At 36.0% G+C, this 22,362-nt stretch overlaps 1 protein-coding gene across 1 annotated transcript in view; it reads right to left on the reverse strand.

Annotated features, from left to right (window-relative positions):
- Window positions 1-20,175, reverse strand: part of EPB42 (erythrocyte membrane protein band 4.2) — a 28,743-nt gene extending 8,568 nt beyond the window's left edge. The window contains exons 1-6 of the mRNA XM_012546751.3: window positions 19,983-20,175; window positions 8,971-9,159; window positions 7,436-7,669; window positions 3,023-3,141; window positions 2,409-2,513; window positions 1,342-1,519 (exon numbers count right to left, since the gene is read on the reverse strand). Coding sequence (XP_012402205.1) covers window positions 1,342-1,519; window positions 2,409-2,513; window positions 3,023-3,141; window positions 7,436-7,669; window positions 8,971-9,159; window positions 19,983-19,992 — 835 coding nt within the window. The 5' untranslated portion in view covers window positions 19,993-20,175. The remainder of the gene's footprint in view (window positions 1-1,341; window positions 1,520-2,408; window positions 2,514-3,022; window positions 3,142-7,435; window positions 7,670-8,970; window positions 9,160-19,982) is intronic.
- Between the last annotated feature and the right edge of the window lie 2,187 nt (window positions 20,176-22,362).

The following is a 22,362-nucleotide window of genomic DNA, read 5'->3' on the forward strand; positions in this document are numbered from 1 at the left end:
ACACAGTAATAAAGATTGGTGACATTAACTAAAATGGGGGTTAGACTTAGCTGTGGATTTTACTTATATATGTTCCTTCTACTTTATATTGTCTTGCTTAAAAAATGAGTAGAATTTTAGGCTGGATCAGTAAGATAAATATATTTTGGTGGCTATATCTGAATTTGGTCCATAAAAAATTTTAAATAGAAGAATTGGAGGTCTATGGATAATGTGACAATGCTGATATTGGGGACACTGATTTTAAATTATGTTATTATAACCATCACTGATTTTGTAATTAATCTGCCTTAGAAAGTCATACATATATAGATATGTATATATATATATATAATTTAATAATTAGTAAAATTATTCACCATAGTTTAAAAAAATGGAAAGACTTGAATGAAATAATGTAGAATGAAACAACAAGAACCAAGAGAATGTTTATATAGTAACAACAATATTATTCCAAGAGCAACTGTAAATGATAAGCTAATTTGCCATTGTTTAGTTATTTCAGTCATGTCTGACTCTTTGTGACCTCATTTGGGGATTTTCTTGGCAAAGATATTGGAGTTTTCCATTTCCTTTTGCAGCTCATTTTGCATATGAGGAAAATGAGGTAAACAGAGTTAAATGACTTGCCCAGGGTTACACAACTAGTAAGTATGAGGTTGATTTGAACTCATGAAGATGAATCTTCTGGACTCTAGCTGCTCTTATTCTGAGTAATATAAACATTCAAATCAATCAAATACAAAGGATTTATGAAGGAAAATGCAATCTACTTCTAGACATTGATGGAAATATATATATATATATATATATATATACATATATATGTGTGTGTGTGTGTGTATGTGTGTGTGTATTTATATTTATCCATCTATTTTGGCCTTTAATGCAATGTTGAGAAGGAGGGAGACAACTTGGAATTCAAAATGTAATAACAAAAAAATAAATGTTTTTAAAGCCTTTTAAAAATTTTAAAAATATGGTATTTAAAGAATGCAAAAATAATAAATATAGAGGCACTGTAACATAATATAGATACTTATAGGTACTTAAATACATTCACACACACACACACACACACACACACACACATATATATATATATATATACTTAGATATGTATGCCTATGGACATATGGATCCATGCATCTTCATAGGTAGAGACATAGGGAAAATTCAAATAAAATGAACCTTGAGGAACAGTAGGGTTAAGGTAATGTTTCAATGTGTTCAAAGGAAGACATAATATTGTGAAGAGAAGGGAAGAGTATTTCTTTCAAAGCATAGAAAAGCAGTGAAGCTAAAAAGTTCTGGGAGATAGGCATAGGAAGTGACTTTTACCTGAGCAGGTGACAGCTGCCAATACCCAGGCCTGCCCAGCGGGCACCTGCCTCCCTTGGCCAGTGAGCCAGTGCCAGAGGATGGGCAAGCTCCCTCGGCGTTTATACAAAAATTTCTCATCCTCTGAATCCTGTGTTTCACGTGTAGTTAGAATACTCTTCTCCTTTCTGTTATTTAGCTGTTGGGGAATTGGAAAAGAGAATGAGATGTTAATATGGATCTCCTAGGGCACCTCAGTGGGAAAGATCCTGAGCCATATGGAAGTGATATTTGAAAAGGTCCTTGCAAGTTTAGGTGCCCTCTAAAAACTGCTTTAATTTTTCTCTTTTTTTCCTCATTTTTTCTCTTCACCTTTCCCCCTCTCTTCTCAGTCTTTCCTCTTTTTTCCTCTCTCTTCATCTCTGTTCTGCTTCTTCCCCTTCTTCTTTCTCCTCTCCTGTTTTATAACAAGCCACTTCTGTGTCCTTTCTGTGTCCTTTCTTCCCTGATCCATCCCTTCATTGAGGTGATCAGATTTACTCATGAAAAATGTCATTCTTCTCAATGGGTTTTTGATAGACTGAGGAAAGCACCAGGAGAATCTATAAGAAATGCTATTATAGATAACCCTGACCTCTTAGACTCTTAAGTACAATTTAAAAATCAAATCATTATAAATACGTAAATAGCAAATATCAAAGACAGACACTTTGCAAGTGCCCTGACCTTTAGGAGAAAAATGGATTAAAAGGTTGTGGGATTAAAAACTAGGAACTTAAAACCGGATTGTTTTTTTCCCCCTTATTTCCAAGGTGAATCATCAACATTTATTAAATGCCTACTGTATATAGAGCCCTGTAAAGTGAGATACAAAGCTTACTACCATCTTTTTTTACGTGAAACATTTTCTGATCTTCCCTGTTATCACTCCCCCATTCCACAACTACTAGTGCCTTCCCTTATCTAAGTACTATATATTTATTTTGTAATTATACAAATGGAGCCTCTAAATAGAGACGTAGAAATAGACATACACAGACAGATAAACAGACACACATACAGAGTACTTCTCCATACCATTCACTTACCAAGACTCCCAGTACCCGAGCCACATGTACAGGATTATTCCACTGATCGACTTCCTTATCGACTTCCTGTAACCTCAGGCTGAGATCAATAACATTGGTATCAAACTGTAAGTGCAATACAGGAAGATATGTCAAGGTCTTAAATGATCCTTAAGTGAGTCATTTGTAAAATAGACTCCAAATCTGAAGTATCTTTCACTTGACCCTTCTCCAGAATCTTTTTCCTCTCTTCTCTCTTCTTCTCCCTCTCTTACCAATTAAGAACTCTCCCCAGGTCCTGTTCTTCTTCCTCCTTCTTCATGCTCTCACAGATGTTTGTCCATTAATTCAGAGGAAAAGGATGACCTACTGAGATACTCATTCTATTTCAGCACTCCCTAAGAGCCCATGTAGATGTATGGATACACATCCATAAGCATACATATCTCTGTGTGTTTGTATTTCTATATTACAGTACCTCTATATTTGTAATTTTTGCAATCGTTTATATATTTTGTTTGAAAGACTTTTTTTTAAAGTCCCATAAGGCCAAGGAAATTGGAACTTCCATCTCTGAAATGGACACTGAGATTTGCAACCCAATGCCCCATCCATCCTACCCTGAGTCCCTGTACCTGGCCAAAGTCCCAAGGCTGAGGTTGGATGCATTCGGATGTGCCCAGGTAGATGAGGCCATTCTGGTTCAGCAAATATTCTCTGCGTTGTGCCTCATTCTCCAGGAATACTGCATCCTCTAGAAAGGTAAGTGAGCAAGATCAAAGCTCATGGGATTCCCAGAGTTATTCTCAATGCCATGACCTCTATGTGCTCAGGGGAAAAAAACCAGTGTCAGTAGAGGTCTTTCCAGCCCTGGGGAAAAGGAGAACACTCACTCTTACCATTCAATGACCACTTTTATCCACAATAACCAGGCTATGTGGGTCTCCTTTCTTTGACAGAGAGCAGGGGAAGATGCTAAGGATGTTATAAAGCTTCTAACATCATAATTAAAAGTTTACACCTTCTGAGGATTTGGAGAGAAGAGAAAATAATATCTCTTCATTCCCATACCTACTTTCTTTTAATTCTTTTAACTACAGTTAAAATAGTAGATCTCAGGAAAAAAGGACAGCAATGGACTTTGCATCTTTCTATTATTAATAGAGCAGGACTTTCTTGATTCTTGAAAATGGATACTTTTGCAAGAAAAAGCTTTAACAGTGGAGGGGAAGAAGGGAGTAAAGGGTGAATGAGTGAACCATAACTCTCATCAGAATTGGCTCAAGGAGGAAATAACTTACCTACTCAATAGAAGTATAGAAATCTATCTTACCCTACAAGATAATAGGAGGGGAATGGGATATGAGAAGGGGGGAGGGTGAAAAGACAGCTCTTTTTGAAGAAGGGAACGATCAGTAGCAAAACACGTTTGAGGAGGAACAGGGTGAAAGAAGAGAGAAAGAAATGAGGGGAAATATAGTTAGCAATAGAAATTGTAAAAAAGAATTTCAAAGCAAGTTTCTCTGATAAGGGTTACTTCTCAAACAGAGAGAGAACTGACACAAATTTATAAAAAATAAGAGCCATGTCCCAATTGATAAATAATCAAAAGATATGATCTGTGCCCGTTGGGCTATAAATTCATGCATATTCTTTGACCTAATAATACTAGGTACACAAGACAGTAAAGAAAAAGATAATTTTAACTGGACTCTTACCAAGTGACTTGACAGGATTGAAAGAAATGGGAAGGATATAAAAAAGAGATATACAAGATATCCATTATCTTTTTGGTGAGTATAGTATAATCTGGCCATATCTTTTTTATCCCTTTTTTTTCATCCTCATATTTGGGATTTAAAGCTGGTAGGCCACCTGATTTTGTGTCATGTAAACCCAACATGATCCTGGGAAAAGTAATGATTTGTTACCTAATTTGGTCCTATTTATTGGAATAGGTAAATATCTCTATCTTTAGAAAGATTGTTTAAAGTTATATTTTCATTTTATAGAATCTGTTTTTGATTGATGTACACTTGTACTAAGTAAGAAATTTTCTCAAAAATCCTTCCCCAAAAAATCTTTAAAAATCTCTCTATATAAACACATCTCTTTTAATTATGTCTCATTTCCCCTCACACAGTTATCATCACAGCTTTTAGACCCTTATTAATTCTTAGCCAGACTATTTCAATAGTCTTCTAATGGATCTTTCTACCTCATCTCTCCTTATTCCACCATCTCTGTTATTTAAAGTTTTTTTAAAATTCTGAACTTAAAAACACCAAATAAAATTGGCACTCCTCATACACAGAAGAATAGAAAAAGGAGATTGTTCATGAAATTGTATATCACTATTATTTAATTTGTAACTTTGAAAACGATCCTACTTTTCTGCAATTCTTTCTGGCCTTCCTTCTGTTCGGATTATTCCAAAAATAAGACATTCCATCCCTCAGGTCTAGACATTTTCTCTGGCTGTCCCCAGTGCCTGAGGTGAATACAAAGCACATTCTCCCTCCTCTAGTCTTACTACTGACCTCTCTGGCTTCCTTTAAGTCCCAACTAAAATCTCACTTTTCTCCAGGAAGCCCTTTTCAACCTATCTTACTTCCAGTGCCTTTCCTCTGTTAATTATTTCCTGTTAATCTTGTAAATAGCTTGCTTTGTATTTATTTGTTTTCATGTTATCTCCCCAATTAGACCATAAGCTATTTGAGGACTGGAACTATTTTTTACTTCTTTTTGTATGCTAGCACTTAGCACAGTGCCTGACAAAGTAATAATAAATATATCTTGGTTGACTGATTGACTTGCTTCTGTGCATTCAAAAAAAGTTTCTTTTCTTTTTTTTTGTTTATCTATAATCCCTATTTCATTTATTTTCTAAGTGTAGGTCCGATCATGTCATCTCCCTGCTTCCTGCAAGCTTCAGTGGTTCCCATTTCCCTCTAAGATCAAATATGAATTCCTTTATTTGGCATATAAAGTTCTTCACAACTTGGGTCCTTCCAGACTTTCTGATTTCTTACATTATATTTCTTTCACATATTCTAATGTCTAGCAATATTGACCTGCTTGTTTTTTCTAGAACATAATACTCCATCTAATTTGCACCAGTTGCTCCCCATGTCTTGAGTGCTCACTCTCAACCTTTGACTTTTAGAATCCTTTGTTTCCTTAACACTTCAGTTCAAGGAGCATCTATCTCCTCAAGGACCTCTCCTGCATCCCTTTAGCTACTGGTGCCATTTCTTCTGAGATGTCCTTTCATCCCCTCTGTATTTATTTATCTTGTATTACCTATCATCCCCCTCATTGAAATCAGGGACTATTCTTTCTTATTTTTTTCTTTTCCTTCCTTCCCTTCTTCCTTCCTGTTTTCTTTGTTGTGAAAGATTGTGATACAAAAGTTTTTCAGGGGAAAAAGAATAGTACCTGAGTAGGATCCTGAGAAACTCATTATATTCTTCTCCTGCCCTAGGATGACTAGAAGGAAGGAGGGAGGGGAAAAGGAATGTATATGCCTTTGAGGTAGGAGAGAAATGAGAGCCAGAGTTCTTTTACTCAGGAGGTTCTAATTTGATCTAGAACACATATTTCTTCTACTCTGAGTTCCAGGTCTTCCAACCTGAAAGGATAGGTTGGAGAACTTAAGAAAAATATATGGGTGTTTATTAAGGTAGCTATTCTATTTGCCAAGAAGTTCTGAACTAGGGCAGTATAAAACATTTCCTCAAACTGATTTCTAGTTGCCCAGAGTCTCTAACTCCTTTCTAGACCCATGTCTTCAGTCCCTTCATTCTAGGTATCTTCTATAAAGATAGCCTAACAACTCTCAGAATAACCTCAAGTCAAGGTTTGAAAGTGCTCCTGAAATCTGGGATCCTCCAGAAAAAAAGATCGTGATATATCATTGTAGAAACTCATTTTAGCCACATAGCGGCATCCTTTCAGTATGGACTATGAGTCTTTTTTTTTTTTTTTTTTTTTTTTAATGTTCTGGGCTTAAAATCAAGAAACCCCTTTGTGTATTATCTTGATTAAATTTTCCTGCTGAGGTCAAGATGCCATTCCAAACATCCATAAGTTAATGAAGACAGATGACTTATGATTCAGTACCCAAAAGAAGTTTATATGTCTCTGGAATCTATAATGCATTTTTGAAAGCAATTATCTTAATTACATTGCAGATAGAAAAATTAATAAAATGCTGACACCCAAACACACACTTCCAATTGCAGACAGGAAAAAACTCCTGGAGGCAGATCCTAACAATCCAATGTGTTTGACCTTCCTGATCCTGCCAAGTAGTTGTGCCCTTCCTAACTGACTCACATTTATATTGTATCTATTCTGATTATTATGTATATACTTAGATTTGTTCAAGGGGTAGCTAAATGGCCTAGTGGAGACCCAGAATCAGGAAAACCTGAGTTCAAATCCATCCTCAGACAGTAACTGGCTGTGTGACCCTGGGCAAGTCACTTTTCCCTGTTACCCTGTTGCCTCAGTTTCCTCATCTGTAAAATGAGCTAGAGAAGAAAATGGCAGACTGATCCAGTATCTTTACTAAGAAAATCCCAACTGAAGCTATGAAGAGTCAGACATATCTGACAGAACTGAATAAGATTTCTTCATGTCTCTTCAATAGAATACAAATTACTTGAGAACAGAGATTAGGAAAGAAGGCAACAAGTATTTATTAAGTGCCTACTATGTGCCAGACCCAGTGCCTTAGCACTTTACAAATATTATCTCATTTTTATCTCCAGGATAAATAATTGAGAAATAGTTGTTATTATGTTTTAGCTCCATTTTACCATTGAGGGAACTAAGACCAACTCTGGAATACAAATGCTATTATCATCTCCATTTGTCTCATAAAGAAACTGAAGCAGACAGATTAAGAGACCAGGGTCATTTAGCTAATGAACTCAGGGCTTTCTGATTTCAGACCTAGGCCTCCATCTCCGGTGCTACCTGGTAGCCTGTGGACCAGGAGCAAGTCCTCTGGGCCCATATCCCAATGCCCTGTTAGAACTTACCTCGTTCCCAGGGATTAAAGAGTAGTGTGAAGTGGCCCAGGGGGAACTGAGTCTTTTGGGAGAGCTGAAGCAGGAGGGAGTAGTGACCAATGATGGCGTCAGCAGGTGTGGTCACCGATATGGTCCAGGTCTCTAAGTCTCTGTCTTCTATGGTCGCACTCCAGCATTTAGGGTTACCTTGGCTGGTGACTGGGAATTTGATTTTTGTCCTGTTTGTCACGGAAGGCTGCTTTCCTGAAGTGACATAAAATGCTCAGTCTGGCACTCGGTAACTTTGGTGGTAACCCAGAGCGAGAAGAACACAGTGATAAAAAGTTTAGGAGCGTGAATCCTGGGGACGTGAGGCGCAGAGAGATGTGTGTTCAAATATACTTATATTTACAAATATTAAATATACAGAGCAACTAGATGGTGCGATGGATAGGCTTTGGCTCTGGAGTTAGGAAGACTTGAGTTCAAATGTGACCTTAGACACTTATGAGCTGTGTGACTCTGGGCAAGACTTAAATTAATCCTGATTGCCTCTAAAAATCCTCAGGTGGGATGCTTACAAGCTTATAATAATATATAATATATATTTATGTACATATAATAATAGCAATAATAATAGTTGATAGTTATTTAGGACTTCCTCTGTCCCAGGCCCTTTACAATTATTATTTTGTTAAAACTGGACCAGAAGAAAAGAAAAAATCTTCCCATTGGCCAGGCAGCATAATAAAGTGAGTAGAAAACCACAATCAAAGTGAGTAGAGAGCCAGAATCAGTGTCACTCTTTGACTTTGAACAAATTATCTCTTAGGCTTTCCAGGCAGCTCTCACAGACTTTTTTTTTAGAGCAATTCTCGATCCATTTTGGTAGTGGAAGTTTCTTCACTACATCAGGTCTGCTTAAAAAATATATATCTTGATAAATGTGGAAATATGTATAGAAGATTTGCTCATGTTTAACATATATTGGATTACTTGCTGTCTAGAGGAGGAGATGGGGGGAAGGAAGGGAGAAAATTCTGGAACAAAAGATTTTGCAAGGATAAATGTTGAAAACTATTTTTGCATATATTTTGAAAATAAAAAGTTATTATTTAAAAATAAATTTAAAATACATAAATAAAAAATAAAATAAAATAAAAATATGTTTTCATATCAGTGCTGATAGAGCAAACCCAGATAATAAGGGCTATAAAAACTTGAGAATGTCTTAATTTATTTTACTATCGCTATGAGAGGTATAATACATAGCACAGAGTACAGTATTGGGCTTTGAGTCAGGAAGTTACAGCCATTTCGGTCATGTCTCACTTTTCATGACCCCATTTGGGGTTTTCTTGGCAAAAATCCTGGAGTGGTTTGCCGTTTTCTTCTGTCTAGAGTCACAGAGCTAATATCCGAGTCTAGATTTGAACTCAAGGTCTTCCTTATTACAAGACCAATACTCTATCTATTGCACCAACTAGCTGCCTCTAAATGACAATAAAGGGCAATATTTCACAGCCTCTTGGGAAATGTGTTCAGCTTCGGACAAGATTACTTACCTGTTTCAGCCACAAGGGCAACCTTCTTTAAAACCTTAAAGAATCCTCGAGCCTGTGGGTAGAGCAGGTGGAGGATGATGGTGAAGGGCTGTCCTCTGCGGACAATGAGGCGACTGGAACTGCTCTGGTTGGTATGATGTTCCTCATTGTTTTTGGCTACTTGCAAGTCACAGCTCTTGATGTACAGGGCTGTTTGGGGGAAATGACATTGTGAGGTTTGAGCCATATCTCAGATCAAAAACCAGATTCACTCTAGCGATCACTAATCTTTTCTGACCTCGATCCTGAAATTACAGCCAACCCTTCCGATGTCCTATAACCAGAAATCTGCAGCCTCTCTGTCACTCACTCTTATGTAATTATCATTTCCACATTGTGGGGGTTAGGAACATGGCATCCTGGAAAAACCATGCAAAAATTTTTGACTTTCTCTTCATATCAGAAAAGGTCTGATTTTACTTTCCTTTTTCTATTATGGGGCGTTCACAGTAACTTACTGTAAAATTTGGTTTAGTATTTGGTCACAGGCTATGTGTTGGTCAGTGTTAAATGAAAAAAAATTTTTTTTTCTGTGTCATCTGCTGCCCTTCACATGACATCTGCGGTTTCTACAAAACTCCCAAATTTCCATTTTTTTCTAATGCTGACCCACAATACATCAAAATCGTGATGTGGAAAGTTATGCTACAATAGGAATAACTATCTTCCTATTGACCAAGAACCAGACTTTAAGAGAGCCTTCGAGATTATTTTCTAGGAGAAGGAACTAGAGGATGAACAGGAGGACAAAGTGATTTATCCAAGGGAGAGAAGAGACAAGAATTCATTAAACATCTGTTATGTGCCAGGCATTGTATTAAGAGCTTTACAAACATTTCCTCATTTGATCTTCACAACAGGCAGATGCTATTATTATTCCCATTATATTGTTGGGGGAACTGAGGAAAATAGAGGCTAAGGAACTTATTCAGAATTACACAGTTAATAAATATCTGAGACTATATTTGAACACAGACTTTCCCAACTCCAGGCTCAGTATTCTACTCATTGTATCATTTAGTTAGCTGTTTTTCACCTAGATGCTCACAAAACTTCACCCTAGTAACATTTCATTCATCATATACCAGCTTTTCAAGGTAAGGAAGGAGCAAAAAATACTATGATTTGTTGTTAGTGGTGTTCTTTCTTTTCAGTTGGGTCCAACTTTTCGAGACCCCTTTGGGATTTTCTTGGCAAAAATACTACAGTGATCTCCCATTTCCTTCTTCAGTCCATTTTACAGATGAGGAAATAGGCAAACAGGCTTAAGTGATTTGCCCAAAGTCACACAGATATTAAGTATCCAAGACCAAATTCAAACTCAGGTCTTCTAGGCCCATTGTTCTCTCCACTGGGCCTACCTGCTCTATATTGTGATTAGCTTTTAGGTATTGTCATTATGTAGATGAAAAAAGCAAAATAGAGTCTATTCCTTTTGGTTTAACAAACATTTATTAAATGCCTATTACATGCAGTACAATTTTTATTACCTGTAGTCAGGTTTTATTATTATTTTTCATTCAATAGCATTTTATTTTTCCAATTACATCTAAAGATAGTTTTCAAGTCATTTTTGTAAGATCTTGAATCCAAATTTTCTTTTCTCTCTATCTCACCTCCCCCTCCCCAAGACAGCAAGCAATCTGATATATACAATTATTTTAAACATATTTCTGTATTAGTCATGTTGTGAAAGAAAAATCAGAAAAAAGGGAAAAATCACAATGATTTCTTTTATCATTGAAATATCAAGAAATTTGAGAATAAACTATTTAGCCTGGCATTCAAAGCACCCCATGATCTGGCACCCAGTACCCTTTCCAGCTTTATTTCACACTCATTTTCTTAGGCTTTTGTTGTTTGGGATTTTTTTGTCTATCACAAATGTCATTTATAAGAATCAAGAAATAAATCAAGAAATAAAATGAAAGGAAAAGTGTCTTTAAAAAACCAAGGTATATAAATATAGTGGTATAATAATAAATACTAACATTTATATAGCACTTACTGTACTATAGAGACTGTACTAAGCCCTGTAAAATTATCATCTCATTTGTTCCTCATAATAACCCTTGGAGATAGGAACTATTATTATCCCCATTTTATAGATTGGAAAACTGAGGCAAACAGGTTAAATGAGTTGACCAAAGTCACACAGCTAGTAAGTGTTTGAGGCTAGGTTTAGACTGTTCTCAGGCACAGTGATATATCTACTGCGCCACCTAGGGACCTATTACTAAACCACAAGGATTAAATGAATAAGAAATACTGAGAAAAGGATGGGAAGAAAAAAAAATCCTTGTACTGTGTAATAATGATCAAGTTTGGTGGAAGACTATGGGTCTACAACATTGCATATGATATGTCGATTCAGGTTTTTTAGAATGCTCTTTTTTAGGTCTTTTAAAAAAAATTCTTTGTTGCAAAGAATGACTCCCTGGGGAAAGGAAGAAAGTAGGATATATTGGGGAATGAAGGTTTTACAAAAGTAGAACCATGTGAATAAAAATTTAAAATTTCAGAAAAAAATATGTATCAGAGACTTTGCTTTCAAGAATTTGCAATGTAGTAGAAAGGATTTGATACCTCCTCAGATAGTTATAAAGTATGATTGAATAAATAGAAGAGGTCCAAGCAGAGTGATATAATATAAATATAATATAAAAGCTGAGGAGAGAAAAGATGATTTCTAACTGGGGGAATCAGGGAAGGCTTCTTGGAAGAGATAATATTTGACTTGTATCTTGAAAGAAGAGAGGGGTTACAAAGGATGGGATTCATTCTAAGCCTTGAGATAATGACACGAAGGCAAAGAGGGCTGGACAGCATTAGAATAGTTTAACCCAAACATAAAGAAAGGATACAAGGATAAAGAAAGAAAAGAAGCATTTATTAAGCACCTACTATGTGCCAGACACTAAGTTAAACACTTTACAAATATTATCTTATTTAATCCTCACAACAACCCTATGAGGTTCTCCATTTTACAATCTAGGAAACTGAGGCAGACAGATTAAATGACTTGTCCAGGGTTGCTTAGTAAGTATCTAAGGCTTGCAAATTCTAGGCTAAATGCTCTGTCCACATTCTACTCAGGTGCCTTTCAAAAAGACTAATGTGACTCCCCTTCATCAGAGTTTGAGCCCTGTTCTACCCCTTTTCTCCCCATAGTGACCATCCCTGGTGATCGTGCTTTTAATTTCATTAATAAATGACATTTGTGATAGAGAAAAAAAATCCCAAATAACAAAAGCTTAAGAAAATTAGTGTGAAATAAAGCTAGAAAGAGTACTGGTGCCAGATCATGGAGTGCTTTGAATGTCAGGCTAAACAGTTTATTCTCAAAGTACTGAGAACCCTTGAAGACTTTTTGGTAGGAGAATGATATGATTAAATCTATGCATGTGGAAGATTATTTCACTAGTAGTGATGGATAGATGGGAGAAGGGACAGACTAGAGGTAAGGATATTGCAATAGTCCAGGCAAGTTCACTTACTGATCTAGGATGGTAGTGGTAGTTGAGAAAAGAGAAATATATTTTAAATTAATTGTTTTGTTTTTTCTTGTTATACATGTATATTAATTTTTAAAATACACATTTCTTCATGAATCTTGTTGGGAGAAAAAAAATCAGAACAAAAGGGGAAAACCACGAGAGGGAAAAAAAACAAAAAAAAGTGAATGAAAAGAGAAATATTTTGGCAGGGAATCAATTGATGATGATGGTGATGATGAGTACTCAGTTTTCAATGGAAAGAGCACTATCTCTGATACTTATTTCTTGTGAGAAGTTGGGAAGATCACCGAATATTCTTAGATCTCAGCTTCCTTATTAATAAAATGAAAAGTAGATCTAGGTGACTTCTAAGATCCCTTTTCATTCTAGACCTGAGAAACTGGCATCAGAGATCTGTAAAATGATAGACCTCTAAGATGACCTCCAAGGTTTATTCCATTTCTTTCATTCTATGGATGAAATCACTAGGTGAGAGGATGCAGATGAAGAGATGAATAGTATAAAGATGAAAAGGAAATAAACTGAGTGAATCCAAAGTAGAGGTGAATGGGAGAATAGTTAATGTTAGAAAATTCATGGTTGTTTTTGTTGTTGCTTTTTTCTTGAAAAGAAGAGTTGCTTTAAGTTTCTGAAGGAATAAGCTTTCTCATGAGAAGGAACATGGGTTTTTTTCTTATTAGTGTGATGGATGCCATTCACTTTTTGCACTTCTCTAATTATTCCAGCCATAGTTAGGACCTGGTTAGTAAAATAATCAAATTGATTCTGTGACTTTTAATTTATAGTTAATTGATTTTGTCCTGCAACTGCCTGTCATGATTCTTTGGACAATCTGAACTTTGTTCAGAAATTATCTGACCTGTGATGAGTTAAATTTAGAAATCTAGTTCTCCTATTAATCATTATTCAATTCTTGTGTCAAGAAAATCTGTTACTATTGAAAGAAGCAAATAGAACCAGAAAGTCTAGTCTAGTATCTTTACACCACCAAACTATACTTCAAGGATATCTGGTTTATTAGTCAAAGAAGCCTGGGTTGCTATCTCTAGAACACCTTGTAGATGCAGCTGGACTCAAACAATGAACACTTTTTAATCATAGGAGGAAAGGAAGAAGTTGTTGTTAGCACTTATTTCTAATTTCCATCTAATAATCTTTTCTTCCATCTATGATACTAACCTTCCTATATTCTGTGTTTCCAAAACTATAAAAGAGAGCTCTTCCCTTCATTCAGAATCTTAGCTTTGCTGGAGAAGCTGAGATCCTATTATTTGCTAAATCCATACTTTGCTAATAAATTGAACATGCTCAGATTTTTGTGTCTTAGTTTACCCTAATTTCAGCCACAACACTTATCACCTAGAAGCATGAATTTTCCTTGGCTTACTTTGGAGGGATAGTCCAACCCTTATGCCAGAATTTCTTTTTAAGATAATTCTCTACAAATTCAAGGGTTCATTTGTAAATCTGTTTTGCTTTACTATGCATATTTGTTACAGGGATTTTTCTTTCTTTCTTCACTTAAATATTTCTATTTTATTTTATTTTATTCTATTTGTTTAACTCTATCTCCAACTGATCAATGAAAGAAGAAAAGTAATTAGAATCTAAAATGGTGTCTATCAGCTGAAAAATGGATAAACAAATTATGATATACCAATGGAATGGAATATCAATGTGCCTTAAGAAATGATGAATGTGTTGGTTCCCAAGGAAGAAACCTGGAAAAATTTGCATGAACTGATGCAGAGTGAAGTGAATATATTCAGGGGGACAATTTATACAGGAAGAGAAATAATATAAAGATAAACTATTTTGAAAGACTTAAGAACTCTGATATATGCAACAACTAACCACAATTTCAGAAGACTAATGGTGAAGAATGCTACCCATCTTTTTCCAGAGAGAGGATGGACTCAATATGCAGAAAGAGACACACATTTTTTACATGGCCAATACAGGAATATGTTTTGTTTGTATGCATATTTCATATGTAACTACAGTCCCAAAGTCCCTTGGTACAGGATCAGTGCCCTATGTTTACGTGATAAAACATGAGAGAGAAGAGCTTATGATTTTTTTAAGCTTTCAGTCTCTTCAGGTAACTCTTTTTTAAAAAACATATTTTCATAACAAACATATTTGTCATGTTGTACAAGAAAAATCAGATCAAAAGGGAAGAAGCCCCAAGAAAGAAAAACAAACAAGCAAACAAAAAACAAAAAATTCGAGCCACTAAGACAGACTGTCCTGTAGCTGTTGACTGCAGCAGCAGCTCTGGTTTCCTTCCACTTAATTTAGAGCTGTCTCTGCTGTTGTTAATGCTGCTCATATTCCCTTTCATCAGAAGATTCTCTTTTTAGATTAGAGCAGGGAAGGACAAACAAGCCAGGCCAGGAAGGGATTCAGTGAAGGGAATTTCAAATGTTCTATGTTGATCCCAGAAAGTGAACCACCCTTTTCCATTTTCTGTGCACCTCATGAATTCTTTTGCATACTTTGGTGATTCAGCAAAATATTCAGTTGGATTTATTTTATAACCAGGCCTTTGCCAGCTTAAAATAATAAAACTCCTAATGCCAATTAGAAAAACTCCTCCTTACCCCCTTTTTAAAATTATGAGTTAACTGACATTGTAAGCGTAACTGGGTTTTGTCATCTCATGTATTTGCCACTGTTTGGATTTTTTATATATTTTTTCTTTTTACAAAATTCAGAAATAGAAATGATCCTTTGTGTATATGGAGGCATGAGGGGATTGGTGTGTGTATATGGGGGGGGGGGAGTCATGCATATGTATGCAAATTTTACTTTTATGGAATATTTTCATTGTGAAGGTAGAGGGGTGGGCAGGAAACTTTATTTCTCCAATTAAAGGATACCAAAGACCTGTTTTCTTAACAAAATTCTTGAGGGAGGGGGCCTTTGCCCTCTTTGTTTTTTTCTGCCATTGGGTTTAAGCAGATTAAAAAGCTGTGATTTTCAAAAAAACAGAATAACAACAATAACAAAGGTAAAAATGCTATGCTTAAATGTAATGTTTTTCTCTAAAATATAATGTTCTCTGGGAGCAGGTTTCTTGGGGGGCTTCTGGAGGCAGCCTTAGTTTCAGTTCAGTGTAATCACCCCAAATGCAGCCAGGAGTTAAACTCCAAATCTTTATTGTCTCCTTCAAAGTCTTGTCTCCTTCACTTGGGGCTCAGCTAGCTTTTCTTAGAGGCCTTCTGTAGTCTTGGTTCCGAGAGCTTAAGCTGCCTTCTCTGGCTTGTGAATCTCCTTGACTGAATCCTGGCTGAGGCTCTGAGCTTCTAGTGCGCTTGTCCTTCCTGGCCCTGACAGCTCCTCCTTATATGTTCCATTTTGAGTATACACCAATCATTATATCACTAGGACATCATTATTTCTTGTAAGATCAAATCAATGCTAAACTAGATTTAATCATTGTCTCCTCAATTCCACTTAGTACCTTGTTTCAAGTTCTGGCCCATAACACTTCAATCCACATTCAGTCTCCTTAATTCTCTCTCTGTGGATGACATTTTCCATCACAACTCTATTGGAATTGGCTTAAATCACCACATTGTTGAAAAGAGCTAAGTCCATCAAAGTTGTCCATCACATAATCATGTTACTGTGTACAATGTTCTCTTCTTTGGGTTCTTTATGCTTTAGATGCTTCAATTGCTTCAGGTACTTTTGGTTTATAGTTCCAAAGAGAAGATAGAAGATGACAACCTCATTTCAACTTGCTGAAGGGTGAATAAGACTGGGAAGAAGACAAAATTAGAGGAGCTGGCAGCTTCCATTAGGTCCCTGTCCTCAGCTTGCTACGTGAGAAACTTGGGTGAACTTCCAAAGTTTTGATTAACTTTGGGGGAGACCTAGGACTCTCTCAAGTTGAATTAAATTACCTCACTTCCAATAGAAGAAATTCCTTTACTGTGTATTGTCTCCTACATATTATTTCTAATATTTCTATTTTTCTCCCCATTTGGGTTTCTTGATTCTTCTCTATGTGTTCATTGTGGAACTGGTATTTGATGGGAAAGGAGTAAAGACCTGGATATAAAATTTTATGTCAGTCTTTCCTCCAATAATGAAAAATCATTCAAAATTACATTAAAGGGAAAGAGCCAAGAAAGTGGAGAGAAGCCTTTAGCTCTACCCAGTTTCCATCAGAAACAACAAGAAATCAAGTCTCTGAACAGAATATGGAAAAATAGTGCCTACAAAGAGATGAAATGAAACAATTTTCCAATTCATAGTAGCTTAGAAGGATTGTAGGAAAGGTCGGAAAAATAGAAAAAAGGTAAAATACCTCATTGGAAAAGCAACCAATCTGGAAAATAGATTCAGGAAAAACAACTTAAAAATTGTTGGAATACCTGAAAGCCATGATCAGAAAAACAGATCCTGAACAGCATTTTTTAAAGAAATCATCAAAAAAAAATAACCATGATATACTAGAACCAGAGAGCAAAATAATCATTGAAAGAATCCATCAATCACCTCCTAAAAGAAATCCCAAAAGGAAAATCCCAAGAAATATTGTAGCTAATTCCATAATTATAAGGTCAAGAAATTACATTAAAACCTGAAAATCATTCGGCTTCTTTTTGACACCCCCAATGACATTCCCATGCTACATGCAGGAGGATAGCCCTAGTAACACATATCAGATGTTATTGTTGTTTATAGTGCTATGGAGGTGGAGAGAAAAAATAAATTCTTGTTAATTGAAAAAAAAATTAAAAATTCAAGAGCCTGCCTAATTTAAACTGGCACCATTTCCAATCCCTACAATTCTTTACCTTTAAATAGAAAAATATTGAATAGAGGTAAAGAGGTTAGAGATTAAGAAAGTGAGGGTTAATTATTTTATTTTTATTATTATTTTCCTTCTTTTTCTCCTTCCCTTTTTAAATGATAATCTGGCTAATGAAAGAGGCCCATAAATTTGTTGGTGACAACAAATTGAACAGAGTGACTATTTTTTTAGAGAATTACATTCAAATTCAAACATGACCTTGGCAAGCATGACCTTGAAGAATTAGGCATTTAGAAACAAGACTGAGTAGAGATAGATAGTGCCAGATAATTTCCTTAAGTAGAAAAAACAACTTATACAAATGCAAGACTGGACAGGATTGATTTTGTGGAACAGTGACAGAGAGAGAGTCAGAGGTCTGAAAGTCTTGACAAATAAGTATGAGTCAGTAATGGCATAAAATTAGGGAGTTTTTTTTTTTAATATTAGCTAATGAGATAATATTTCTAAAATGCTTGGTATAATAGGTGTTTAATAAATGCTTATCCCTTTCTTTCCCTCATATTGCATAAGATCCCAGACTATGAGGTGAGGTGGAGGGAGATGCAGAATTGCCTTCTCTTGGGTAGTTAGACAGGATCCTCTACCTTGGGTAGAAATTGTGATTGATGGACATGCTCGTAATGGCAACCAAGAAGTCCAAGGGCCAGCAGATTATTGTGTATCTGTAGTCATCAATCAATCAACATATATTTATTAATTGCCAACTTAATGGCACAGTAGATCAGTTTCTTCATCTGTGAAATGTGGTAGAGAAGGAAATGGCAAAGTAATTTGTCAAGAAAGCCCCAAATGGGATCATGAAGAAGAATGGGTACATGCCCAAATAACAGCAACACCTTATAGGATGGTTTTAGAGTTGTATTCATAGGAGGACTTTCCACATTAGGAGTTCCTTAATAAAGTCACAGTTTCAGATCCCCCAAGGCCCACCTCAGTATCTTAAAAAAAAATCAAATATGTGCATTTAGAAAAAGTCATATTAAAAAGTATCCCTCATTGCAACCTAGGCAGGTTTCTACTTTGCATTTCCCTATATCTGACTCTCACTGGTCTTCTTTCTAAAATGTTTGCATTTTCTCTTTAGCATAAAGCTTTAAATTAAATGGGTAATCAATTAATAAGTGCCTTCTAGGTTCTGAGACACTCCAGGCACTATGTTAATCCCCTGGGATATAAAGAAAGATAAAAAGCAATCCCTATTCTCAAGGTGGCACTAGGGTGCCAAGTCTGGAATCAGCAACACTCACTCATCTTTGTGAATTCAAATCCAACCTCAAACACTTATTAGCTATGTTAACTTGGGGAACTCATTTAGCCCTGTTTACCTCAGTTCCTTATCTGTAAGATGAGTTGGAAAAAGAAATGACATTCTAGAGCTTTACCATTTACCATTTATCCATGAAAGGTGGGAAATGACCCAACAACACTATGTTAATCCCCTGGGTTACAAAGAAAGATAAAAGACAATCCCTCTTCTCACAATCTAATAACATGCTTTTGCTTTTAGTGAGAGATTTTTGTCTTTTTTTTCCTTTATAAATTTAAGTCAAAATAGTAATATATACCTCTATATTCACAAGTAGCCAAGTGTCTTAAACAATCCAATTTCAGAAAAGGAAGTTGAAATGACTGTAAAGGAACTATCAAATAAAGGACCCTGGCCCAGAGAGATTTACAGGCAAATACTATCAAATGTTTAAACAACGAATATCTATACAATGCATATTTTTCTAAAAATTTGAGATAGAAATGCTCTACCAAGCTCCTGTTTAAAAAAATGAGACAAAAAAGTTCTTGCGCCCAGATTGAAGGATAAAAGAGAGAGTATGATGTAACAATTTTAACATTTTAAATAAAATAAAATCCTAACAGAAAGACAATATCTATCTAGATACTATTATTAGGTACTAAAAGCAATATTTCCAAAAATTTTATTCATTATGGTCAAATTATATTTATACCAGAAGTCATATCTGAAGTCAGAAAGACTCATTCATCTTCTTGAGTTTAAATCTATTCTCAAACACTTGCTAGCTGCTCAGACACCTGGGCAAATCACTTAATCCCGTTTGCCTCAGTTTCCTTATCTGTGAAATAGCTAGAGAAGGAAATGGCAAACTGTTGCAATGTCTTTGCCAAGAAAACTTCAGATGGGATCATGAAGAAGAATGGAGATATCATCAAATAACAATAAGTTGTAGAATGTTTTAGAGAGTTCAAAATTAAGAAAATGATTAATATAACTAATCATATTAAAACAAAAAGCCAACTAGAAATAGCATAATAAATCTAGAAAATTTATCCAACATCCACTTATTATTTTTCCCTTTTAAGCATTAGTCTCAAGATCAAATGCTTCCATCAGTAAATATCTATAATGATAGATTATTTTCTGGACAGTTTCTTTGAACAGAACATTCCTATTCCTTTTTTTACTTCCTATTCCCCCCATCTCTCTAGAAAGGATAATGACATAACATTCATATTTAATTTCTTAATTATGATTTTTCATAAACAGAGATGAGAAATTGACCTCCTGATTCCATCACTACCATCAATGTCCTTATTTCTAATGATAACTTTTCACATACGGAGAGATGACATAAGCTTCACGTCCAGCTTACCTTGTCCCATGTCTTCAAGTTCCTATTTTCTATCAAACTATAAGAGGAAGACCCCTTGCTCCTAGAATATTATTTTTGGACTGCCAATTTGAATATTTCCCAGGCTGGTGGTTCCAGGGGTAGTATGTTCTTTAAGAACCTGCTAAGGCCAATGGCTTATTTCCACTTTCCCTTTTGGGGCCCCAGGCAGTTTCCATCTCCTCCGTTCCCTCCCCTTGGTTATCTTACAAACCAGGTTGTCTGAAGAAGACCCATTTTTTTTTTTTTTTTTTTTTTATCTTTGGGCCCAATGCTATGTGGATGGGTGTGTGCTCAGCAGGCTGGGGAGAAGAACTGCAAATTTTTTATGGCCTCAGACAAACATCACCCAAGCTACCTATGCAGCTGCGTCTTAGATTCACTTAGTCTTACACTCAATAGAAATAAAAAGCCCAAATAGAGAGGTATTCACAAGCATTTCCATTTCCAAGTATCAGGAAAAACTCTGAATTTATGCACTTTCTGGCTAAGTCTGTTTGAAAGAGATAAGAAGATAGAAATTATTTTTAAAAATAAATATCTCAGATACTTCATTTCCTCTTTATTTTCTTGGATATGGATTCATTCACAAGGAGAGCTAAATTTTCCCTCTCATCTATGCTGGTGGTGAAAAGCAGTTTAGGGGATTTTGAATACTGCTCTTGTACATTTATATATGTGTGTGTGTGTGTGTGTGTGTATTACATATATGTATATAGAAGACAAGAGACATAGAAGTATATTTCTGACTCCTTGGTACACTCTTGTGTGAGGCAAGGGTCAGCAAGGGAGGAACTTCAAAATGGAATGTGTATATAGGGGAACCTACTTCACTTGAACCTTGCTATTGCAGAATGAAAATAGAAATGCCCTTTACCCTTTGCCATATTATAAATGGGATTTTCTCTGGGAAAAGAGCTAGTGTTGCCCCTGCTGGGAAAAGCCCAGAAGTGCAGGGAAAGGCAATATTGCTGAAGGGACTTTCAGGGACAATTGCCATCTCTACTGTAGAAATCTGCATAGATACCACATTGAGAAAATCCCTGACGCTATTCCTGGAATAACTTGACTGTAAATAATTGAGGATTATCTAAGTCAGTGGGGAAGTTTTGTTCATCGGTAAGTGTCATTATTTTTCATGAGTTCCACGATAAGAGATCTATTTGTTTTCTTTGACCGTGAATAAATTTTCTTCCTTATGTTTATGGGCTTGTGTGCTGTCAAGAGATGGTGACAACTCTCTGAGTGTTGTTGTAGAGTGAAGTGCTCAGATTTTCCAGGTGAGGTCTGTGGTTCAGTGACGTGAGAAGCATCACATATGAGACTGGCATAATTTCCCTAAATGAGCTCAAAGATGAGGAGGTGTGTTCAGCGGTAATAATGTCCTTAGCTATGAGTATTCCCCCTGAGAAGAATCTATTCTGAGAGTTGTGTACACTCTTTAGTGCAGGGGTCCTCAAACTTTTTAAATAGGGGGTCAGTTCACTGTCCCTCAGACTGCTGGAGGGCTGGACTATGGTAAAAACAAAGACTTTGTTTTGTGAGCCTTTAAATAAAGAAACTTCATAGCCCTGAGTGAGGGGGATAATCGCCCTCAGCTGCTGCATCTGGCCCGCAGGGCCATAGTTTGAGGACCCCTGCTCTAGTGTTTCTTTTCGCTCAAGATTTCTAAAGAAAAAGGGTGATAGAGGATATCTCACCTTTCAAATGACCCTCCCCAAATAAATAAATAATTTCTAGACTTTGTCTTTGTTGATCGTTCTTTTTGGGGATTGTGTCCAGTTCTACATGACCTGGAGAACCTTAAGCACATCAATCCTGACCTTGAGGTTTTCTTGGCAAATATATTGGAATGGCTTATCATTTTCTTCTCTAGGGGACTGAGGCAAATAGAGGTTAAGTGACTTGCCCAGTATCACACAGCTAGTAAGGATGAGGCTGAATGTGAACTGAGATCTTCCTGGCTATAGGACTGGTGTCCATGCTTTGTCTTAAATTTCCCTAAGAGCACATCTGACCAAATAACTCTCTTTTCAATCAAGTTCAGGAGCTTCTTGTTCCTTTTAGGCAAAATAAAATTCTTTTGTTTATTATTAGGTCTCTTCACAATTTTGCCTCAATCGACGACATTTTTAATCCCCCCCTTCTGTTCTCTCTGGACAAGAAAAAAATGGTCTTCTTGTTGCTCCTCACACTGGCTGATCCATTTCTCATCTCCTTGCCTTTGCACTCACTGATCATCTCAAATGCCTAGAATTCACTCTCCCTTTGAGAACAGGGACTGTCTTATAGCTCTTTTTATTCCCATACATTTAACAGTGCCTGGCACCTAGTAAGTGTTTAAATGTTTATTGATTGACTG

The sequence above is a fragment of the Sarcophilus harrisii genome, chromosome 2, assembly GCF_902635505.1.
Source record: "Sarcophilus harrisii chromosome 2, mSarHar1.11, whole genome shotgun sequence".
Lineage (NCBI taxonomy): Eukaryota > Metazoa > Chordata > Mammalia > Dasyuromorphia > Dasyuridae > Sarcophilus > Sarcophilus harrisii.